General features: G+C 38.7%; 1 protein-coding gene across 1 annotated transcript in view; it reads left to right on the top strand.

Moving 5' to 3' along the window:
- The window catches only part of nAChRalpha6 (nicotinic acetylcholine receptor alpha6), a 166,699-nt gene that overhangs the window by 110,150 nt on the left and 30,042 nt on the right, over window positions 1–26,507 (top strand). The window contains exons 8-9 of the mRNA XM_066740696.1: window positions 1,655–1,849; window positions 11,398–11,484. Coding sequence (XP_066596793.1) covers window positions 1,655–1,849; window positions 11,398–11,484 — 282 coding nt within the window. The remainder of the gene's footprint in view (window positions 1–1,654; window positions 1,850–11,397; window positions 11,485–26,507) is intronic.

Genomic DNA, 26,507 nt, shown 5'->3' with positions numbered 1-26,507 from the left:
CCCTCGCTTCTCCATTCTCCTCATTTTATTAGCCACTTTTCTTCTTTCCCCCAAAATTATGATACTCGTTTTTCGTGATAAATAATTTCAAACACGTTCGGCGATACTTCTGTTTTCAGAGTTCAATATTTATGACAAAGCATAAATCGTGGACAACGATGCCGGTATAACTCGGATTCTTCATGGCAAAACTATTTGGTTTCGTGCATTTTGAAGGATCGGTTAAACGGTTCTCATGAATTCGCGCAGCGTGAAATTGTTTGGTATAACCACGCTTTAAATCACTCGTGGCTAACAATTCTTTTCGCAGTAAAATATTTTCTAGCTGTGCATTCTATTACTTTGAACATTCTATTCCGCCCTCTTTGTCTAGCATTCGTCTAATAACTGTTATTAATTCCAGGCAAAGTTACACATTGCGAAATTTTAAGCCCTTATAATGCTTCGTATTAACAGACGAAGTAATTATCAACTTGAAACGTTGATGTTGGTACATTTGGTAATAAAACTGCTGTTACATAATAATAATAATTCATAATGTGCATAACAAGTATTTGAGGTAGACGAGTGTTTCTTAAGGGTTGTTTCAGCGTCAGCTCACAAAGAGACGTTATTAGCATTAAATTTTCTTGTATAAGAGGGGGTCGTCAGACGTAGTTAGCCCGAAAGTTGGGATTTTCGGCATCAGCTCTCTTTGTTGAGTTACCAAAGTTTCCGAAGCAGAAAGCTTGCTACCAAAGCGCATGTGCACCATTTGACAAGAATTTTATGACATTTTTTCGCTTCGACATATTTCCCCCAGCTTTTTCCTCCAAGCGTGGTCCTTTTTACGACTGAGATGCGCTCGCTACCCCGACTATCTGACCAAGCATCTGTGGCACATGAGCCAACGTGACTTTTTCACGTGACTGGCGCACGAGATTCCATTTCCTTCTTAAAAATTACTCAACCTCGCTCCATACGAGACTCGTAAAAACTCCAGCGATAGAAATTACCACCCCAAAATTTCATCATCCGCATCCCCCTCGTACTTACAGATTTTTTAAACGGAGTTCTCGTTGCGTCAATTTCATCAAAAATTTACAAAGGTTTAACTAAAATTTAAATTAAACTTATTTTTCTTATTCGTCGAATAATCGTATTAAAGTGGTTAAATTAGTAGGTGTGAACGATCAACTTATTAAAAAATACGGCACACTGATCAATGAACAGTCCTTACGCTGATAATCCCAACGCTCTTCCATAAGTAGGTATAACAAAAAAAAATGTTTCATTAGCAAACGTAGTATTTTGGCCCTAAAACGTACTGTAATTTTACGGTTGCACTTTTTTGCACAAGACAGTCTGGTCGATAAAGAGGACCAGTTAACGATAATAATACTGTAAAGAGCGAGATACTAACGAGCGATAAGAAAAAAATCAGTCTGTCGAATTAGAGAGAAAATCAATGGATAGGAAAAGGAGCTGTGCAGTAGTATAACTAAAATATATCAGACAGTAGTTTTTCGATATTTACTGCCGACGAGTCCAAAGAAAAATATACACGTTTGGGAAGACAGAAGATTCTGATTTTTAAATTAATGAATTTAGAGCGAGGCAAGCTCCTGCAATGGGAGTTTACTGTGACAGGTACATCGATCTTGGCTTTTTTCAGGGATGCCTGGAAAGAAGAATACAAACAAATATCAATGCTGCCCGGAACCATACGTGGATGTGACCTTCACGATACAGATACGCAGGCGTACTCTGTACTATTTTTTCAACCTGATCGTGCCCTGCGTGCTGATATCCAGCATGGCCCTGTTGGGCTTCACCCTGCCACCGGACTCCGGGGAAAAACTCACCCTAGGTAACGTACCTCGTAGCATGACTGCCTGTGCATAGACGACACGTCTCACTCTCTCTATTTGATTGAATATTACATGTATATGTGCAGTAAAGATTACGTATACGATACATCTACGTATGTATACGTCCTTGAATCTCCCCACCCCCACCCTCGCATATACACGTCTCGCTGCGTGTATACATACACCACTTACGTATATATATAAATATACAAACCTCTTTATAAACCCTGCCTTCATATTTTTTCTGTTTCCACTGATACCCAACTCTCGGCTCTACTACTGATTATTTTACTTTCTCGTTCGTTTCGACGATCAAACGAGCTCGTAGATCGACTCGATCACGCTCAACCCTCACGACCTTCAACCTCTTCTAGTATCACTAATTTCTCTCTACTTCTACTTTTATTTCCACTTCTTCTCTATTACCACTTCAACTGTAATACCTCTTCCATCATTCCATATTATTATTATTTTTATCGTTACTTTTCTTATTATCACTGTATTGCATAGGTATATACACGAACCCTCCCCCCACAGCTGCCACTGAAATTTATACCAGCCGACCAACGTCATGCTGGAAGTCCTGTAAGATCGCTTTGCTAACCATTTTTGTCTCTCCAGATCCTCCTCTTCGCTCTTCAACAACGACTAACCAGAAAAAAAGCTCTTCGCTTTAAATCTCCCACGGATTACATCGACTATCGCGTATCTCATTCCTTTAAAAATATTCTGTCAACTTTTTTCTGCAGCTTTTGCTCGAATTTCTGTTCCATCGAGAGGTGTAAGATTGTTTTGAAATTTAGCTTACACGAGGTTGATTATTCTTATTGGAATTGTACGAGGTATAACGAATCGAGAGATGAGGGGCTTTGAACTTCCAGAAAGTTTAGAGAGTCTTGGAGGAAAATACTTGGAAAATAGTTGTAGCAATTAAACAGTTTGAGCTAGCTAGGAAATAAGTCAGGCGTGCACATCCAAGGTTGAACTGAGGTTGTCGTACGGTAGATGTTAGGAGGAGTTAATAAGGCGTGATTTTGCATACAGCTATTGAGCTGCGAGAGCTCTAGTAGTAATATAAGCAGGTACGCGCACCATGTTTGCGTGTCTGCAAACCGGGCAACGTTGCAGCGTGGTAAACTGGCGGATCCAACGCGATATATTTCTCCTTAAAACTCACCATAGACATCTCTTTACATAGCAATATTTCATCTTACATGCCTTCGCTTCGTTTCCGTCCACTCAAAATCTCATATTCATATGCGCTTTTATATTTTCCAGAAGCTCCCCAAAATTAATCTTCGTGCATTAGACTTGCAATAAAAAAATACTCTACTAGATACTTGTATAGGTGAGATATTAGAAAATTTCTGCACATGAACGTTGAATGGTTCTTAAAAGTCTTTCATATTCCATCTTACAAGCCTGTGATTGTTTGATGATAATCATGTAATTATTCAAAATTTTAAACCAACAATTAGAATCTCTGAGAAATCTAATACTGCTGCGTGTTTATGGATTAACGTAATTACTATTTTCGTTGGGTAAACACATTATCGCAATGTGTTCCAACTCCTGCTGTAGAAACGGAGTAATAATATTCAAGTTAATATTCTTTTTCAACGTATATAAATAAATCCTACCATTTGTTTACAGTTAGGAGTGAAACAGAGTATTATTTGATTACGAATGAGAGCGAATTTTTTTTTTATTCTTTCTCGTTATTAAATACTTCTTTGTACGTTTCAAAAGTTTAACATCTGTTAATCAATAATTCGATTACTTAACTTAATTGGAAAGTGTAAATTAAGTCGTATATATTTTTGCCATTTTATACAGTAGAATAATTATTCGAAGAAGAATTTAACAAAGAGGGATCAAACGTGTGTATTAGGAGCTCTTTGTGAACTATCAAATGTCCGAATTTAATGGGAGGAATGAAGAGGATCGAGTACCCAGCGTAAAGGCTTCTAATTAGGTCGGTGTCTGAGATATCCCGACATTGAATGGTTCTGATTATATTTCTTCCATTGGTCTATTCCGAAAGTATCGAGTAATTATGACGTGGTTAGAGGGTCGAAAAGGAGAATTCTCATTGTCAGAAGAAGAAAAAGAGCTTACGCTTCGATGTTCTAAAAGAGCTCTCTGAAATTTTCTCCTTGTGCAACTAATCTGACGGACTTTGCTAGAAATTGCAATCAAAGCTAGATTGGTTATATATATATATATATTTCTTCTGCAATATATAAATCTTTCGATTTTATTTGAAGGCTATCTGTCATATCCGGAGACTGATGGGCGGAAAAGTAGTAGAATATTAAATGGCGTCGCCTGCTTTTGACTGCTGACTTCTTTTAATCATAGCTTGAAAAGGCAGAGTTGAGCTCGTTAGCGTAATTATTTTTACACCACGAGACCCGATAACGTGATTTGAGATTGAAGCTAACATTTGATTCTCGCTAGTCAACGAATTCAACTCAATTTACGGCTTTCCCGTCCATGACCTTAATGACCAAGCCTCGTCATCAAGGATCTATTTATCGACTCAATTAATCGAGCATGATTAATTTCTAGCTAATTACGGAATGGAACAAAGGGACCGGAAGAGGAGAGAGTTTGCGGCGCTTGGGCCAGTCAGCTGCTTTGAAAAATCGACGTGGTTTCGCATTTGAAAATTTAATTTTTTCTCGCTGCCTCCGAGACGACACCGATCGATGTGGCTGTGACAAGGGGTGCCCCTCCCCCCCTCTCCTTGTATGCCCTCACCCTCTCAGGAAATAGCGGGAAAACTCAGTGAGAATACGTTGAGTGGATGCAGCTGAAATATATGAAGAGTAAAAAAAGAGCCAAACAAAACTTGACGCTGCTACGTAAATTTTGTTGGAAAACACGACAGCACTCATTATGGATTCGTTTATATTCGGTTTTTGCCAACACCGCACGCGGTCTCTATGCAAAATCTCAATTAAAACTTTTTACTCGTTGTATGTGTAATTAGCGAATACGAATGCGAGTGTTACGATTCAAAGATACGTCTTTTTGCTATATCCGATAAATATTTGCTCATCCTAAAGAACTTTTAAAAGATTCGCGAGATTAAAATCTGGTCTCCAGTGGTTTATGCAATAGGCGGACTATACATATATACATCCGAGAAAAGAATATCGATGAAAGTAGAATTTTGCAATTTGACGTGAAATTTTTGAAAGTGCTCGAAGAGGTGACGGAAAATGAAAATTCTGCTGATATTGGCAGAGCTAGAATTGACTGGATAAAGTCCAATCGAGCTTCCAACTTTATTAAAAAAATTCCAGCAGGTTTTTATTGAAACTTCTCCAAGGTACAGCTTTCTAACGTTTGCAACTATCGATCCTGAGGTGCGTCATCGTAATTTTTCACGCGTCACAAACGAATGTATCTTCTCGAAAGATGATGACTTTATTGAAAATCTGGATGGAAGCGTTGAGTGTTTTCTGGTGGTTAACACAGACACGAGGTGGATATGAGAGCAGGGGAATATATATAGTATAGATACTATATAGAAAGGGGTAGAAAACTAATACCAGGTAGCCCGTGAAATTCTTCCGTCACGTATCTCATTGTAGCCTTCATAGCGAAGTTAGTTCGCATATCCTGATGGCCTTCTCAAGCTCGGCAGATAGCAAACAGCGCATGCAAATGCAATCGTCATAGATCAGTCGACTGAGGCCAGATTCTGGGCGGTGAACTCACGCCCTATGCATAGTAAACTAGATGGAGAAGGAGAGAACGCGTTTTGTCGATCAGAAGGTCTTGAGCCTTCAGCAACCCACATCGTAATGTTTTGTCTTCCATTCTAGGCCAGATGTGCGTTATGCTTCATCAGTTTAATCATTCAACCAAACTCGCTCCTTTCTATCACAAGTATAAAATTATTACGACCATTTGTAAGCTCTTATAAATATAACAATAGTTTTTCTATAGTTTTTATTATTACAAAATATACAAGCTAGGAGTTGTTGAAAGAAAATTAAAATTTTCTAAATTTTAATATCGTTTGTGCAGAAGTATCTCGTATTTCAGTATTGGTAAATTCAAAAATAAGATCCTTCGTAGTTTTTTTCCTCCTTGGATCTGTTTTTTATTACAGTGTCTGTTACGCGGTACTGAAATTCCCACGAGGCGAAAAAAGGTCTTTAAATATGCAGCAGATGAAATAAAAAATCATTTAATTGTAGTGGATTTCTATTAGAATATTTCAATCCAAGTTAATAGTTACTGAAAAAAAAGATAATCTTTTCCTAAATTATATAAAATCGTTTCTGCAAAAAATTCTAATGTTTCAGTATTGGTAAATTCAAAAATAATTCTTTGCAGTTTGCTTTCCTCCTGGGATCTGTTTTTTATTAGAGTGTCTGTTACGTGGTATTGAAATTCCCACGAGCTGATAAGAAGTCTTTAAACACGCAGCAGTTGAGAGATAAAAAATCATTTACTTGTAGTGGAATTTTTCCATATCACCGGAAAGGGTTTCCTTGTAAGTACTTTTCGTGTCGTTAAGTCTTCCAACGGGACTCGAGAAAGAAGACAATTTACGAGACTAGATGGGTTTTTGCAATTTTCTGACAAGCAGCAGAAAGCTATAAATTTATCTGGACTAGTCGCTAATTCGAAATGTTTGTTCGCACGAGTCACGTTATATACTTCCAGCTGGTCTATTCGTTTATTTTCTCCAATTGATGTTCGCGTTTCTAGGCAAAAATTTCACCAACAGAAAGTTTAACCAATGATAAGTTCACTTGCCACGTTATATATGCCTTGAAACACAATATTTACTCATGCATAAAAACCAGTATACCGCTCAATGCAAAAATTTTATTTTTTAAGGAACCTAAAAAAAAAACACTTGATCGAATATATTCCTCAGCCTGAACCCTCGTTACAATAAAGCAGAATTCGTTTGGGATTCCCTCAGCGTATTTGGCGATTAATCAAAATTTGACGAGTCCACCATATGCTCCTGACAGTTTCCCGAACGAGTGTAGGAAATTATGTCAAAAGTAAGACGAATCACAGGTTCATTTTTTCTCATTTTTTTTCACGAAGCCTTCGATCACGAAGGATTTTTTTAATGGGAAGAAGCTGGATTAGCGAGCTTTTTAGAGGATCTTGGTCCAGAGTCTGAAGCACCGAGCAAACAGAGTCGGGATTCGAGGGTTGAATGCAAATTGCAATAGGTGGTGCTCCGCTGGTGCGGTCTGGTAGCTTTAAATTCGTTAATGCGACGCCAGGCAAATATGGGGTCGACGCAGTCGATGGGTTTCGCATCGCGGAAGGCTTTAATTACGCCTAAAAATGTATCTCTTTACTAGTGGCTGTTACGAATAAGAAGGGGGGGGGGAGGGGTGGGCGTCGCTCGGCCATGAATGAAATTTCCATAATATTATGCCGCAGTAAATTCCGTAGGGAGTGGGGTCGGCCTGGCGAATTTCATTAAGCGGATATACAGTATGCATATATACCAGACTATGGTACGCGTATACTACTATATATACATGTACTATATCTTAGCGGGAGAGAAGGAAACGCAGGCGTCCACAAGATTTTGCCTTCCAACTGCAACGGGCCCAGTGCGAATGACTTGACTCGCATTTGATTGAACATTACCATGACAAAGGAACGCGAGTGTATCATGGCCCTTTCAAACGCTTATACGTGTATCCTTTCATCACCTTCTCACAAAATTACCCCCCCCCCCCCTCCCCCCTCTACCTTGCTATTCCTAACTCACCTTTCAAGCCACATTTCACGATCCGTGAAACAAATTGATTTATCGTCCAACTAACCTCCACTGCAATCTTTTCGCTGCCTCGTCCACTTTTCACCCTCCATAAAACGTTTTATCGCGCTTTTCTCTCTTTCCCAAATCTATCGATACGCGCGTGAAAAATGAAAAACGCCGGTTTAAAGCGTTCTCGCCAAAAGTTTAGACAGTCTGCTCTGGCGTTACTCTCGCCACGTTCTCAACACCTGCCTTTTTCCATTCGCCCAAGAAAACAATTTCCCACTGTACTTTTCTTCCGCGCCGCAATGAAACAGTTGTGCCGGCGAATGCCACGACGAGGAAAATATTTTACGATCCGCCTCACGGCATGTTCAACAGAATTTATTTACTGGTCGTGATGAGGAATCTTCTGATTAATTCACTGCTGTAGGGATAATTGAGGGGGCTGTTAAGAGGGTATACTATATATACATGTATAGGATTATTTATGGAGCGAATAAGTAAAACAAAGAAAGCAACATTTTTTGTAATTTTTCTCTTAATTATAACTGCTGTTGTTTGGTAAATATTACCTATATATATTTTGTGTGCAGACAAAAATATTCAGCTGTGAAATTTTTCGTGTTTTTAGTACGACCGACTGCCTTCCTTTTTATTTTCAGTTCGCGATAAGTGTCGATATTTATTAGGTTATTTATATATATAGAGAATCCTATATGTATATACGTGTACCTGAATCGCGTGTTTCATTTATTTGATTGGCGAACGTGTTCGATAGCCAGGGTTGATATTAGCGCTAAGCTCAATCGCAATTTTCATTACTCTTTAAAGTACCCTCTTCTTTCTGCTTTATTTATTCGCAACGATTCAGTTTTCGCTCCCCCGTTAATTCAAACAGGTTGGCCCGCTTTATTATTGACCCTTACTACTCGACAATGCTGTTTCAATGTTCGCCTGCGTGTAATAGTGTGAAACGAGTAGTAAAAGGCTTAATAGTTAATCGTTCCACAGTTTTATGGCGTACTGGAGATTGCTCGAAAAGACGGATAATTTCATAACACCCACCATACACGTGGGTGTATATATATATGTGTGATATACATATATATACGAGTATATTAAAATTGATCAAATGTACGTTTCATTGTTACTGCTCATATCGTTTTCGTTCTCTTATTGACCTAGCTTCGGTATATATACATATATAGAAAGGCTCGTTTTTATTCGACTAATTTCATTTTCTAAAGCAAACTCCAGTACCCCAGGATTTTTTCACACCGAACGTACAGATACATATATCTCCGCTCATTTCGAATATCAATGGCGAATCCACGCTCGATCGACGACTTTATGAGTCACGGGAGAATTACGGCTATCCAATATTCGACGGAAATTACGTTTTTCATCGCAGCAAGTGGCTCGGCTCCATATAAAATCGGCGGATTCGTGAAGCAAGTAGAAAACTTGCGAATACGCACGAGTCGAAAAATTAAAGTCTGATTTGGAGGCAGTTTTATGCGTTTCGGATCGAGAGAAGCCTTCCATTGGGTTATTGGGAATAAACGGGGGATATTTAACGATGGTCGTGGGACGAACGACTGGATTTTGGTCGGGAAGAAAATCAGGTGATTGTTATAATAGTGGGCAAATCGTAACAAGTGAAATCGTGCGAATTTTGCGCACCTAGAAGATTTTCCAATATGCTAATTAACAAACGAGAACTGAATGATCTGGGTGGGGGGGGGGGGGGGAGGGGACGTAAATTACCGCAATTGCATTGACCCACCTAAATCAACTTAGGAATACTAATTAGCTCGAATTACTAATTGGCGCGTTATACGTTGGCAAACAGTGTGCGCTTACAACAACAAATACGTTCCTCGCGATTGCCTTCGATCGATGATTTTACACCGATTGGTCGAACAACGCTGCATTTTCCAATCTTTCCGTCTTCCATTATATTTTTGCAATAGAAACTATGTGTGGTATATCGTCCAATAGCAAAGCCACCAAAGCGATCGACTTTACAGCGACATTCTTTTATTTTATCACCACTATCTACCATACCCTATTCCAGATTCTAGAAAATATTGTCCCTGGCTTATTTTACGAGAAAAGTGTTCAACTTTGTTGAACCTATTCGAGGCGAAGAAAAATTTCGAAAAGAGCCCGCCAGAAGTGGAACATTTTTTAGTCGACATTGTTCGTTCCTTGCATTTCACGAGTCTATCTTCATGACCAAAGTAACGACTGGGTTTTAAAATATTATAGGCTTTTAGCTGAGAAATGTATCAGGTATACTACGGTATAATACATTGCAAGCGATCAATTTCCAAATGGATCGAGGAATAAGGTATTCCTATAAATATGGAAAGTGTCGATCAGTAATAATTTTCTTCGCGAAAGTGAAATATTTTTTTAGCAATTTTATCAATCGTGCGGTATAAATGTAGACTCGCGGCAGTGACTGTTCTATTGGAATAAGGACGAGGCAGGCATAAATTATCAAGTTTCCGGCGTTGCACCTAAATCAACTTAGAATACTAATTTGCACGTTCCAGCCAATTGGCAATTGGCGAGTATGGTATGTACGTGTGTATATATATAGGTTTTACCGGCGATCAGCACCGAACTCGGTTAATTGTAAGGAGCTAATTGATTGACCTTATACCTGAACGTTGGACTCTCTCCGTGTTATTGTCGATCCTCCGCCCCCACAGGGATGTTCGAATCTCTTGAACTCTTATCAAGCTCATTCGACTATCGCAAAACCCAAGTCGCACGAGTCTTAAATGCCTTACAGCTCCCCACGCGACTATAAAATAACCAGTCCCAGCTCCTTCTCTCCTTAATTGCATCTCCCTACGCAAAAAAGTGCCATTGTAAGAAAATTTATGTAATTGATTATTAATCAACGTACCTTCCAAAGCCATTCAGTAGGGTGTCTCTAATTTGCATGAGTAAATATTCAATTCAAGGATTGTCGGTGGTCCATGTGCCTTTTACTAAGGAAGTTTGTTTAATTCGAGCAAAACCAGCTGGTAAATAGGTGCAAAAGGACAATTTGAAAATTACCACTAAAGCTGCAGATTCGTAAATTTCTAATGTTCCAAGCAAGCTGTTGACAAGTTAGCTAAAAGCACGTGTTAAGGTTATTAATGACTACACTTTGGATAGCTAGGTATTCTGGATTCTATACAAGGCCCCATGTACATAATACTAGATTGCATAATATATCAGGATTAATTCGTCTCTCGAATTCCCAGAGAGGAATATTTTCCATTTAAAAATATTCTAACCTGTTCGGTTGAAACTTTAGTCTCAACGTTTCTACGAATTATCCCTCTACGTTTCGTAAGTCCTTCCCGTCTTCCCAGGATCATAAACGTAATCTTTTCCACATTGTGTTTACAGCCTACGATTTAGGATGAGTTTCATCTTGGATCATTCGTTCCGTATTTGAGCTTGTCTCGTATAATTACAGCACTGCGTAGAAATCTCCCATTCCACATTGTAGGATTTGCAAGGAATTTATCGCGATTTCACTGTCGCTCCGGTCGAGGGGCTGTCTCGGCAGATTCTGCCCCGAATTTGCCAAGTGGACGTTTGATCGAGCGAGCAAATATTCGCATGGTCATAATCAGACAATCATATGAACATCGTCATCAGCACCAATCGAGTTATAGCATTAGCGTTAGAGGTTTTACACTTGTAGCGTTAGACCAGAGGCGAGGTATGGCCCTTAACAAGGGAATAAAAGCTGATTTTTTCAACGTGCCTTCACAGGAGTGACGATTCTGCTGTCGCTGACAGTATTCCTGAACCTCGTTGCAGAAAGTATGCCGACCACCTCGGACGCTGTTCCTCTAATAGGTACCTATGACCTTCATCGTTCGCACTTCTCTTCGCAAGCGTGTTTACAATGTTTGTTTTATGTCTGTAAATATATACATATACGTATAAATATATCATTAACTGCCTGCCGCATCCCACCGAAGACCATGAAAGGAGCAGAAAAGCGCGGAGGCGAGCTATATATAGAATGAAAAAGGAAAAGTCGTTGGAAATGTTAGAAATGGCCGACATCTCGAGCGACTAGCCATTTCCAAGTGGCCCCCCAGCACCGCTGGAAAAACAGGGGACGCTGCGAGAGTAAAGATCATCGATAGCTTTATTTTCCAAAGAAAATATCGTAATCCACATTGAAAGGATCCAACCGCGAGCTACTCTCCTGGAAAAGACTTATTTTTACATTCACTTTTCTCCCGCTGCACGCGTACAATTGACTTTCATGAATAATTCAATTATATAATGCTCTCGACTCCTGAAATTGATTTTCGAAGCAATAATGTGCAGTGCGTTGGCTCTATTTGCTCTCTCGGTAATTCTCGTCGGAACTGGAAGTCTTTCATCCAGGAGTTACTGGTTTTCCAGGAGAAATTTTTACGCGTTAGCTGCACCCTATGATATATTAAAATACTGCACAACGTCGAAACTCGTTGGTTGATTTTTAATATTAAATGTACTGCTCGATTCGCAAGCTTCTCTTTTCATTCTTATTTGTATAGCTGGAAACAATAAAAATTGCAGTATTATATATATATATATATATATTATATATGATTTAACATGCGCGTTTTCTCTTCTTCCTTGATAATTAAACGGTCGTACCGATGCTAAAAGCTTTTATCACTGGGATTTTTGCCAGTTTATTTTCCACTCGATCGTGTATAAAATTTGGAGCATATTAAGCAAATTTTTACGAGAATAATGCGATTGTTCTGGCGCGGTCGTGAAAAACCACAAAAGTTGGCTTAAAATAGGAATTTGTTGTGTCAACGCGATTGTTTTAACCACACGCGGATTAGTGAGACGTACGTATGGGAAACTGCTTATTTATACGTGGATATGTATAACATGTGTAAGCTATGATTTTATATTATACAGTGGTGACCTCGGTTAACGGTGCTCGTGTGTAAGCAAAATGTCGTTAATCTTAATCCATCTTACCAAAGAGCATGTACATACCGTGGTAATCCAATTTGCAAAGAGACAATTGCTATGTCAATATAGCATAATGCGCACTATACTTGTGCAATGCATTATTATGATTATGTCAATGTTACAGATCATCACTTTCGCAGCGTCCATTTCAGTGATTGGTTGCTGAATTTATAGCGCTTATTGCAATAATACACGTGTAAATTTATAAACTAGCTATCATCATCAATAGCAGATAATGTATCCATTTCCGATCGTACCATTTTTGGACTTTCCTTCGATGCTTCGTGTGACTCACGACTTTTTTTATCTCTCACAAAGAACAACGTTGCACTCGTCAAAATTTTCAACAGGCCTGTGGTGAATTATTCTTTCAATTCGTATACACATAGTATGTATGTATGTATATATATAGAGAGAAAGAAGGAAAACGAGCCTCTACGAGAAATAACGATAATGGATACATACACTGTCGACATCATACATTCCTAATCTCTGCCAATTGTACAAACGCAAGTCGACTCATAAAGCCATTGTTGTGTTAACAGCCATCTTCTTTTTACAGGAATGCAAGATTAACGAAAGAAATAGATATGTGTAAAATAAGCATGTATGCAATAGGCTTATATATAGACAATATCTTTTTTTCGACAGACTATTTACGAATAAACTTGTTCATTCTGTGTGTAAGATATTGCGTTTCGTGAAGAGAGAAACTTTAATTAAAGCCTTTTAGTTCCTTCGAGTGGAGCCAAGAGACAAAGTGAATCTTCAAACGGGGGATTGTCATGGGAGTCAAAAGGGCTTTGCTGAAAAATCGTTTATGCACCATTCCAACGAAGGACGAGATAAAATTGTAGCTTGACCAGGCTCGATAAACTTTTTCACTGCTTTTTTCTCAATTCGTCTCCTCATTAAGATGACTCACTCTGCAAAGTGAAATAATTAGGAGGACCATGATTAAACGTAGAAAAATCCTACGTTCAATAAGGGACAATAAAACTTTACGTTTTCCAGCCTGGAAAAAATCGTTTTAGTAGTTGCGTCTGATCATTCTAATATCTACGAAAGCTTCCTCGAGCTTTCATAACACACATATATATATATATATACGTGATGCTAATTAGCAAGGTCCATTCCGGAACGAGTAGAAGAGGAAGAAACTACTCTTACTCTCCGATTTGGTATTCCACAGGTGTTTAGTAATGGCTCGTTAGAAAACTTGAATGTGGTTTCTCTCACTCGGCACGTTTCCGCCGGAAATTGAATCTAAAAAGTCCAGTTGTTAACTGTAGCTGGATGGATCCTTAAATTCGACGTGACTGTCGAATAATCGACGAGTTTCGAGTGCCAGAATGGAGCATCGCGCGAGGTCCAGGATGAAAATATTGAGCAAGGGCTTTCGTGGAACTGATCGAAAAACGTGTGTGAATTGAAAAAGAGACTGCGACCCTCGTCGATGAGCAATCAACAGTTTGCTCGCGCGACAAGCTCGTGTCGACATCGTTCTCGTCATCTACCCATTTTCGTTGCATTGCACGCCAATGCATATCGCATTCTCTTTGTGGCTGTTGATCGTGATTAATGTCTCTGGAAAATCCACTCTTGACAGTTGATTATATTCGTAAAACCGCGGAGCTTCCTTAATTTCATTAAATTCGCCAAACCTCGCAATTTTCATCCCTTCGGTTTGACGACCTCTTCGTCGAGCCTGAATCAACTTTATACTCTCGAACGATCCGGTATTGACTTTAAAGTCAGTTATCGTCCCACGAAATACTTAAATATAAATTCAAACTTTCTGCCAGTGTTTCTCACGTTCCGAGAGCGCATCACGTAATTGCAATCGAACCTTGCGAATTTCCAGTTTCCAAATCCATGCACTTTAATGGATTCACTGAAATCTGCAGCCACATTTTCTTCATGAATATTTCATGTTTCCCACCTATACGCTTCGTAATGTTTTCATTGATCCTGAAATATTATATTCGTGTATTTTTGGTTCCAGATTTGGTCTTCTCTTGTTTTATTATAATTATAAATATATATATATAGAGAGTACCCAGTATAATTTATTGGACGTGTATTGTTTCAGGTGGCTGTGGATAGAATTGATCGAATCATGTAGTTTTCTGATCTAACCCAAGCTCGTTCGAAATACGTTCCCGGTTGGAGTGGTTGCGGAATGCAAATTTATGCAGGGGCTTGGACGTACATTGCATGTGTGGGGAATAGTCGAGTCAGAAGACAGGCCATCAGTGTCGAAAGTGATTGTGCAAGCTTTCCATACACCGATAGCTGGGTATCGTTTACTACACACTGATATCGTTTGCACTGATACCTTGAGCGGGGCTCCATCGTTGCTACATTCACGCCCCTCTTACTTTACTACCGAAGCATATGCATAAGATCTCCCTGCTTTAATCCTAAATTACCACCGAATTTTCCCCCAGGACAGCCCGTTTTATGAAAATTCTCCTCTATATTTTCCATATAAATCGATAAAGTTACACACGTACTCCTTGCAAATCTCAATACTGCACTATATATATATACCTAAATCAAGCTAATTTTCAATGCTGGCAATCGACTATTCCCCGCACCTTCCTCGCAAAATACGCAGGACTCGAGTTGGAAAATCTATACTTGCTGTCGAGAATATCAGAAAAATATATAGGAACGTTTGTGGTAAGAGCTCGCTTTCGAAAGGGCTTATCCAGAACATCATCATACCATGCAAATTTTAATTTCCATACGACAGATCGAAATTTCGACATCTCATCTCGAGAATAGAATCACGTTAATTTAAAAGCGAGTTTCTTCTTCCGAAAGTGGAAATGTGCAGTGGAAATTTTTTCAACTGAACTATCACATTGGTATATGAAAGAAGAGGATACACTTTTCCCACTAGGAATTGTCTTGTGAAATAATCTAGAAATTATTAATTATCACGTGGCATTATAAACCATTGCTTTAAAGTAGTGGAACTCTTAACTAAGGTAGACATAGGTAGGTATATACTATAAGTGTAGGGGATAGTTGGGGTGTTTGGCGATGCTAAATTGAAAGATAATATATACACATATACATATATAGATCATGCGATTAGGAGACCTTTCAAAGCAGGTCTAATCGAGTGCCTGTGGGCTTTGTACGATGCACGTCATTAAGGAGCACGCGTCGCGTTAATGACAAATTGATTACGATCGTTATAATTAAGGACATCAATTTGACAGACTAGTGGCTGTTAAAGTTGGATTTTGCCAATATTGCCTCTCTCTCTATCTCTCTATCTCTGTCTCCCTAAGTATTGAGAGATTCTCCTTCCTCTTATCAGAGATTCCTCGAGTGTACACAGGTATCCTGTTGGTAAGTATCGTCAAAAAATTTCACGCTTCTCCTCGTTCGAGAGATCCTCCGGTATTCAAGGTCAACCTACCCAACTCTTCTAATACCTTTAGTGTTTTTTGCAGATTTAAGCAGAGCGTCCACGTTCGCCTAAAATTTCCTTCTCGTTCCTCCCAGCTTCGTAAATTGCTCGTTCTGCTATCTCTTGGATCTCTCGAGCCATCGTTCGTTCGATCTTTTTTCAGGCGACTACAGAGCTGGCGAGACTCGATTGTCCCGCTTCCCTCACGCTCGCTCACTCCAACACCCATTCCTAAAATTCACACTTTCTCCGTTTTTATTCCAGCGCAGAGCAAGGTAAGTGATTGCTTCCCCGTGACGAATCCAATCTTACGCGATTAATCCTCGGGCCTCTTTTACTCTCTTCTTCTTCATCTTCTTCTTCTTCAGTTCCTATTCTTCTTCATTTCCCCATTTTTACCCCATTTATTCCGAAGCCACGAGCTACGTACGAGTAAGACCACTACCGAAAAGAAACTCGTGCATACGAGGATCGTATATCACGCAGCTATACTACTGAATGATTAAAACGAAAACTTTTGATTTGTATACTTATACATATATATATATAAAATTTGGCAAATGCCATGCGTTCGAATGTGAAAATTAAGGATTTGGTATACTGGTGTGTGAAGTTGATTGGAGGCTAGGAATGAACGAGTGAGAATGTGTGAGAGAAAGGGATGTTCGAAGTAGAAAAAGAAGTGAGAAATCAGCCAGGGAATAGCTTGATTTATTTTGAGAATTGCTCGAAATGTGTCTAATATCTGAAACCACTGCTATAACGAAGGATTATCGTTGGCTCGTCTCTCTTGCACGAGTGCCATCTACCAGAACTAATTGGACGAATAAAAAGGAATTCGGGATACCCTGCGAGGACTGCTGTAACGCTAAAAAGGAGGCGCAACGCGCAAAATTCCCTGCTCGTCTTCCAACTCACGTTTCGAAACCGGAATTAACGTTTTTCACTCGAAGACCCCGAGATTCTCGACGCGCGACCTCTTACAAATAAAGAAAGACGGTTTCCTTAATGAAAATTTTCAATTCTCGAGGTAACGTAAAGCACAGGTGCTTCTCTCTCTCTCTTTCACACAGACACACACACAATCACACTCTCTATTGCTCTCTATCTCGTTTCAATCCGTGAGAAGCCAAATCTGGCGGCTATCACATGGCAATTGAAGTGATAAATTCGTGAATCTTGTTCGAACGGAACAACAAAAACCTATCGAGAAACGTATAATGGCTGGATGTCTGTGTAAATGTGTTAGAAAATATCTTAAAACTATGATAAAGGTATAAGAAATTTTTATCACTCGGATTTATAAACACTTTATTATACACAAAGTGTATGCTCTTACTCGTTGCAGAGTGTAAATGTAAAAATCCATTTAACTCAGTAACTATAAAAAAATATTTTTTTACAATATTCTACGTTTTTGCATATAAATAGAAAAATGTTTTTAAAAATGTCGAGTAGAAATAATTAATATCTTTTATATAGTTACCACTGAGAAAAATAAATTTTTACTTCCACTGCTACCTTGAGTGAATTAAAGTATACACATAAAATACTAGAAATTCAGCTTTTTTAAATAACTTTTCGTAACAGCTACGAGAATATTTGGAAAAAAAATAAATTTCTAACTTCCATTTATTGTAACTTCAGTCAGTTTTGATATATTTGTCTGGACTTGTTTACATATACAAGATAGATAGCCTGTATAGTGAAAAGAGTGAAAAGTTTGTGTGTGTATATGTATGTGAGAGAGAGAGAGAGAGAGAGAGAGAGAGAGAGAGAGTGGTATTTTTGCTTCGTTTACGTAGCTATTCGGCAAATGGAAGAGAATCTTTATCGCTGGTAGGTTTTTGGTGTCCGTGCTTGCATAACTCTCTCGAGTCGCGTGAAAGCATTGCAGTTGGATCGCCTAGCTGCTCTCGTATACAATTTCGATAAAGAAAATGAACGATCCAAAAGGTATTTGGATGTCTTGGAAGTTTGCCGCGAACCGCAACTCTTTGTTTCTCTTTCGCACACAGAACAGCACATGTGCCGAAACGCATTTTCCAAGTTGCTGCAAGCTGCCAATTTCGGTATTCTCGTTTCGGGGCAAAACTTGCCCCATCTGCAACTGCGAACGATCAGTTTTAAGAACGCTCCGGAAACTTTCGGTATTACTGAGAAAACGAGCTTTCGATCGTTTGATAAATTTCGCTCGCTCGGATCAAGCTTACATTAGCGAAGGAAAACATTTCATCAGAAATGAGGATTAAAAAATCTTGCCAGATATTCAGGATAAAAAGAAGAGAAAGGAATGTTTGTTAATACGGTTAAAATAAGTAGAGATCCCGGGAGAGACAATTTTTCTTTGCAAACGAGTAAATGTGAATGTGGAAATATCGGGAGAAGCTTCTGTCAATATTATTAGTGCAGGGATAAAGAAAAAGCAGCTGATATTCTGGGATTGCTAAAGTGAAAGGATAGAGCTACGGTTATCGCTAAACTTCTTTGGTATATACTGAGAAATTGAGATACCGGTTTTGTGTGCGGCAAATAAAGTAAGTTTCGCCGTCTTGGTGGCCGATACAGTGGTAACACGTGGCGTCGTTTTATTAACTCCGGAGTACAAAGTTTCCCGGAAACTTGAAAATTCCGCGAATCCACGGATTTGTAAAAAGGAAAATTGTGGGAATTTTAGGAGAGGGTGGAAGAGTCTCGTACCGTGAATCAGTCGCGAGACGATCGCCACCCGAAAGCGTTGCTTTCAAAAACTGTCGTGCAGATCCAATAGAGTTTGTCGTTCCAATCTTGTTGCCGGATTTATACGGTATTTTTCCACTGAGAAAACTCAGCTACTTTTTCACGCGGAGTATCTCTCGTTAAATTACGGGAATTTTATCGCAACGTGTAATGTTTCAAAGGGACGTAAGTTGCTGATGCTTTGTTGTTTGTTAAGACTGAAATACAATGAACTACCTAATTACGGCTATAAACCGTTATCTATATACATATATACATCTACATATATATAGTATACATAGAACACGACAGGTATCGCAAGAAATAAGTATCAAATAACCTGACGCCATCGCGAGCAGCCATCGTCTGCCGTTGAAAGGCCAAACTATTTTCACGAAATTCACAAATAGTAATTTCAATTTTCCAGACGAATTTACCGAAACTCGCAGCAAAAACACGGTCGGCTGAAAACAAAGTCGACAATTCTTTGTTTGTTTTATTTTTAAGTAGAGAAATAAATAATTAGTCCGACAAAACCGACTTAAGGAAACAGAGGATTCCGGGATAAATGTTGAGGGGGAGGGGGGAGTAGTGAATGTTTTCCTTTCATCCCTCACTCCTCCAAGCACAATAAAATCAAGGAGCCCTGGCTGGTTGAAAAAGAACTCATTCAATTAGGAAACGCTTTGTATTTCGATTGTGTGAATCGAACCGCGAGAAAGGATTGGATCGCCTGTGTGAATGGGGTTGCTGAAATCGATGTTTTCCAGGTTTCCATACGCACTATGCTATATATACTATACTATAATACCATTATACTGTACTTTTTCAGCGTTACTCGTGTCGAAAGACAGAGAAATGTTGATTTAACCCCCTCCTTCACCGATTCCTCTCTTTTATTCCGTTTCTTTATCTAGTAAAATGGCACGCGATGAATGAGAAATGATTATATCATGTGAAAGAACATTTTCATGATCCAGTTGGTGTTTCGTAGGATCACTGAGCACGATTGGCTACGATTGTTTCAGGAGTGACCATCTTGCTATCGCTGACGGTGTTCCTGAATCTCGTCGCTGAGACCCTGCCCCAGGTCTCCGACGCAATACCCCTGTTAGGTACAACCGAATTCTTTCAGCGATCAATCCGATGGAAACCGCACGATTCGACAAATTTGCGGCTTTGCGGTAGACTCTTTGTTGTTGTGATGATATTATATCTTTAACGCGTCTTTCCACTTACATTCTCACGATTTTCACGTTGATTTTCACCTGCTCGTCCGCGTAACGAGTGCAACTTTTGCCATTCGAAAGCGAAATTTTCCTCGACAAAGATTTTCTATCAACACAACTCTCCGCAAAAGCAAGTTGGTGGAAGCACGAATGCTGCATAATGAAAAAGAGACTCGTCTTTGCGGCAAGGAATTGCGATTCGTTGCTTTCAATGTTATGCTTAAATTATATTATTACGTTCCATCTCGCGATGAAGCTGCAGAATGAAACGAGAAAGTTTTACGGTCGTCTTCGGGGATCTCGCGCACGAATGGCTTTTCGGGGATTTTACATATACGTATTAGAGGAATCGAGATGCCTGAATCATCCATGTTCGGAGATAAAAGAATCGCAAAAAGTCCAAAGTGCCAAGAGCCTGGCGAGATTTTTAGTGAGATAAAACCTGAGAAGAGCATAAACTGTAAAAAGTCAGTCTCGAATAAATGCAAAATATTCTCTTATTTGATATAAAGAAGAGTTTTCCTATACACGGTAATATATATAAATATTATATAGTAATATTGTAAAATATTCAATCTTTCTTACTCAAAACTAAATATTCTAAATAATATCAAACATTTTCGAACAAGTCGATAATTTATTATCTAAACAATAATTGTCTTCCAAAGTTGTGTGCTCTTTTTTTTAATTCGTTTGGAGGTTATAATGAAAAGGAAATGACGGAATGTGCTGTGGAGAATATAGTTATTCAAGACAGGAAGGAAGGATCCACCTGGGCGGAGAGATAGTCGAACGCGTAGGGAGGAATAAGCAAGGGGGAGTAGGATAAAGTTATTTCCTTTCCGAGTAAGCCAGGGATTCCGGTCTCTAACTTCGATGGGCTTAATTGAATAAGTTCATATTGCCATATATAGTATGAGACAGCAACGTCGCATAGCTCGAGAAACACGCGCTATCGATTAATTCTATACCCCGAGCACTGCGCCATACTGCTATTTCTCAATATTTATTATACGTATCGATAAATTCACCACGAAACTTTTCCATAATTCTAACGAGTCTCAATTTTCCCTCAATTACGTCAACTTATTTCTTTAAAATTATTCGCCATTAATAACTTTTATATCTACTGCTACTATTTATATTAATTAATCAAAAATCAGCAGGTATTTTTGAAATACTCGAATTTCAGTAATTATCAGTTCACGGGCGTATAATTAAAAAATAATTGTTAAAATTATGTTATAAAATTAAACTTTGTGGATTGAAAAGCTGAAAAATAATGAAAAAGGGGTGGGAGAGGGACAAAAGGGATGAAAATCGCGTATGTATAAGGTATTAGTTTTTTCGATCGTTCAAGATGTAATGCAGGTAAATTGAAACACGTCAATTATTTGACTTTTTGCAATGGACGTATCGTCGGCTCCCCACCGGAAGTACGGGCCAAGTGCCAAGCACGAAGCTTCTATTAGGGATCCATCGTTGGATGAGAAAAGGGGTAAGAGGAGCAATAAAAAGAGGAAAGAAAAATCAACGTTTTCTGGCACTAATGGCAGTAATGGACAAGCGAAAAATTCGGAAAATTATTTAACTCGTATCGATTAATAAAGGAAACGAGAAACGAGCAACGAACCGATAGCACCGTTTTCCCAGACGCGTTTATTCAGGAAAAGCAACAAATATAACGCGAGATATTGCTTCCCTGCTTTGTTTGCCGTCGAAAAAAAAACTTCAAGTGGAGATATCGGGATTATTTGGCAAATGGAAGGAAAATAATAAAAACGATCATTGAGATTTTATCGAATAAAGCTTAAAAACGTTTTTAGGGAGAGCATCGTTCGAGCAAGTCGAGGGAACGATTCTAACGTTAACGCTGCTATCACCGGGCTGGACGTTTTTATCAAAAGCTTTCGTTACAAATGTAATGCAATTATCGTAGTATACGACGAGGAATATTGACTTTTCTGTCGATGCTCCGTTAATTATTTTTGCACGAAAAATTGAGTAAACTGTATAATAACCGCTGAGTGCAAGTGCACTCAAAGGATGATTCCAACGGAGAATAGAACAAAGAAGGATTGGAAATCGGCGCGAATCCTCGCAGAGGTCGAAATTATTCCGGATGCGTGCAGCTGGGGAAGGGTCGAGCTTCGTTCCTGGACCAAGTTGGCTATTCGGCTGCTTCCAAAGTGCATACTAATTAAGAGGAGGGAGTGGAGAATCGCGCGTGGCGCTAGTTTGAAACGCGCGTACTACGTATAGGAGCCAACTCTCTCGTTCACTTCATTAACGTACTTACTTTGGGAGAACGTCCAGTGCAAAGTGTCGATTAAACGCACTAGGGGTCCTCACGATGGCTTCAAGATTGCTTGCCTCTTTGACGAAAGCGTCCTCGTTTCCATACACCTCTCGGCTGCTATCTCGACCGGATCCCAAAAGCCAAAAGCGATCTCCTTTGGCCTACCTAATCGCGAGATCCCAACGTTCGCTTATCAGTTCCCCTATCACGAATATTATTCCAAATAATTCCACCTTGTAAATTGTTATTATTATATATTTTTAATCGTATAAAATATTTTATAGCTTAACGATTCTATAAATATAAATAACAAAATTAATATAATTTTAGTATTCATCAATATAGAGCATGGATCAATATAGATAACGAGAATTTAGCCCTCTGGTATATAACTCGTTCTCTATAATATCATGCTCTGATTGGACGAAAGCTTCAGAACTGTTTATTTCTCGAGAGACACACTCTGGATAACAATTAACATTATCGTTTGCTTATCAATTCCTCTATTACGAATATTTCTCTAAAAAATTATAGCTTATTATTAAATTAACAGGAATTTAATATTCCTATATATATATATATATATATATATAGAGAGAGAGAGAGAATAGGTAAATACCAAAAACGTAAATTTAGTCGTCTCGAATAATTTGTTCTCCATAATACTGCGCTCTGATTGGACGAAAGTTTCAGAGCTGCTTATTTCTCGAGAGACACGCTGTGGATAACAATTAAGAATATCGTTGAGAGGAGAGAATCGTAGCAGTTAGCAAGAGGAAAATAGCTTTTCGCTCGTTAATACGTCGCGTCAGTTCCGGGAATTCGACTGAAGGACGAGTCTCTTTTTCTTCCCAAATATAATACGGCTGGACACTGACACACGCATAATTGACGTTGAAAGCGTTACAGTCTCGTTGATCGATCAGTAGCTTTGACAAAAATACCGGTTCAACGTCCGAACATTTCCATATCGACTAACATCAACACCTCCGTTACATTGTATAATTACATTTCGTTACATTTGTTAATTACGTTAGCGCATAATTCGATATTTTTCCGATGAACCTTTATAGTCATATATATTTGTACTGGAAATATATACGAATAAATAAAACTTGATTTCTCAATCCAAGAAAGGCATGTTCGATGGACGTTTACGAAATAACAGATTCGTGAATATATATTTACGAGACTGTACGCAGATCGGTGTTATGCAATATGTTAAGATATTTATTATGTGTGTATATAAAAAAACATCGAGTGTTGTTGGATTGTGCGTGTTGGTGCGAATGGAGTGCGAGAGTGTACGCAAAACACATTTTTTTATATTGTACTACATTATATATTCTCGCGTAATCCAATTCTGAGCCGTCTTTTCTTCGAGGCCGTGGTGACTCTTTCTCTTCTTCTTCTACTTCTTTTTATTCTACCTCTGGCTTTTTTCTTTTGGTGCAAGCGATAATTGCCTGGCTTCGTGTCGCTTCGAGAGAAGTAACAACGAGGCAAACTTCTCCAACCGTTTATAATTTATTTATTTGTTTTTTTTAACAGAAGCACGCCTCACTTGATTATTGTTTCACTGCATCTTTCTGCGACTAAATCATCACACTTCTTAGCATCTCTCCTCTTACTCTTCTTTCTCATCGTCTGTATCCTCTTCTCGTCCTGTTACTGTGTCTCTTCCCCTCATTTCTATGCATACTATTTCATCTCCTCACTCCCTCAATGCACTTGACATTCGACTAAACCACGAAAAGCACGAACGTATATACAAAATACACTTGTGAAGTTTACTATTATACATATACTGTCGTACACGTGCGTTATACTGTTTCGAAATAATGAGTATTAAAAATTTTACAGAGAGTCATGTAATTGTTGAAGTGCTTGGGATTGTTTAAATTTTTTTGAAAAAAGCTGGTGTTGTTGATTATTGTAGTGTGAAATGTGATTATTATTATTACGAGTAGTTTGTATATGACTAGGGCCCTAAGAGGGGCCTAGTGAAAAATACAATTTGATAAAAATTAGTGGCTATACGATGAATTAAGATTAATCAACGGACGCCACCACTGAAATAGAGAAGGAGGGCAAGACTTTTTTTTCTCTTTCTCTCCTCCTCTCTTCCTGTTTTTTTTTTTTTTAAATCCCTCGGAAAGCATTAAGTAGATGAGAAGACCGATAATTGATAATAGCTTTTTCCTCTTTTTACCCATCAGAACACTTCTCTTAAATCCGACCAAACCATTTCACGATTACACGCATCCAAATCCTTCTTCGATCAATTTTTTCCCTCCCTCTGAAAGTGTTTTCATTACCAGGATCTAATAAAGGGGATAATGCAGTTGCCAAAGCAAACATTTACGAACAACAAGACAATTATTATCATAAAAATATACGCTGGCTCGATTTCATATTTAAAACTGAGCTAAATTCACCAAAAACCACGAAAATTATGTTCAAAAAACATTGTAACCCATGAAACAATACATTCAGCATTCTGAAATCATTTTTTTATTTCTAATTGAAATAAATTCATCCACGCAGGCACGCGCGCGTATACACTGCATTTTTTACTGTATCAATTACGAAACTACATTATATACATATATATGACGGTACAAAAAATTTTACACGGTATACTTTTCATAAAATAATACATGTTTTGTGTTTGCGCGATAAGAGAAAGTAGAACAAAATTAATAGTAAGATTTGAATTGGAGATGAGCAAACTAAAACATAATTTTAACATAGTTGATACCTCTTTGAGATTAATTACTTTTCCAATGACGAAGCGTTGAAATGTTTGAACGGTAGAGAAGACGATACGTTTAAGGTATCGTTGACGAGGGCAACTATTGAATTTTGGAGGATTTGCGGTCCCCTTGAGCATCGAATCGTCGCTGAGGACGCTTGGCGAACGGGTGGTAAGGGGTGGCAAGGTCAAAGGTCAAAGGAGTTCTCGCGAAGAGTGGCCATCGAGCTTACGCGGAAGTAGAGATTTTTGGACAGCCGTTTCGCATTGTTAAGAAATATTTGTTTCCCTTCCCTTTGGATCACCCTGGATACCGCGGCTGTATTTGCATTTTTACGCACCAGCGAATACAGTACATGCGTCGACGGGATCTCGTTACCCGGATGCTCCGTGCTCGCTAGTCTCGACTCCCCCCACATACGCACACTCCAACCACACCCATACACACCCACAGTCCATTCTCCGAACTCACGTCCTCGCGGACACGCTCGCTTAAACCGAAAATTCATTGAACCTACGCGATTAAATTCACGCGTTCCACCACAACGCCGGAATTCCGGGACTAAATAGAATCCGGGAAAGTAAAGTCCCCATCCGCTAGTAGTTTTTTAACCTGCTGCTGGCTCGTTAACCCTGCCATTTGTATATGAGTCGAATTTAAATGCATCTCGCGATTCAAACTCGCACCGTCAAATATTTTATTCGCGACCATTTCAGCCCTGCTCGTAAAATCAATTCTCTCGGCAAACTACTCTGATAAATTTAGTCAACTATGAATTTCGTGGGATTTCCACAATCGTGCTCCATGCGCGTCGATTTTCCTCGCAGAATTCTCCGATCTTGGCCTCTCTCAGCTTCTTTTCAAAACGAAAAGCTCGCTGTGACGATTCACTTTGCATTCCTCTTTGACCTCCCCCCCCCCCTACTTCAAGGTCTGTTCTTAGAGTAACTGCAAATTTATTTTCGATAAATAAATAATTGGTATTTGAAACAATGAATAATGTTTTTTGTTTGTACATATTTTTTTAATATCACGCGGTGACGTTTCAAAGTGCAATTTTGTTTCGTAAAAATTCCAAGAATTTTGAAAAGGAATTGAAAAAGTCACTCAAGGTTAAAACTGAATTTTATGATAATATCCTTTGATTTCTCGAGTAAATCTGCAGGAATCGACAAAAACTATAATATCTCTCTGGAATACATTAGTAAATACTCTGAATGATTGGCATTTAGCAAGGAGCTTATTTATTTTTCATTTTTCTCCGTTGAACGTATACGCCACACGTCACTCCGACTGCAGGATGGATTACGATGCTCCGAGCACCAGCAAAATTCAGCAGTCGATTTTAAATTTTATACCAAGCCAAATGAAAACACTATCATATTTTATTAAATATTCATAAGTCCGTGTCTCCTCGACGAGAAACAAATATCCTTTCTTCTCACTATTACTCGCATAATAAA

Source organism: Prorops nasuta, unplaced genomic scaffold, assembly GCF_024137725.1.
Source record: "Prorops nasuta isolate Cenicafe-Biocafe unplaced genomic scaffold, Cenicafe_Pnas_1.2 PNAS00002, whole genome shotgun sequence".
Lineage (NCBI taxonomy): Eukaryota > Metazoa > Arthropoda > Insecta > Hymenoptera > Bethylidae > Prorops > Prorops nasuta.
Note: the sequence above shows the minus strand (reverse complement) of the source record. Positions and strands in the feature narration are given on the sequence as shown.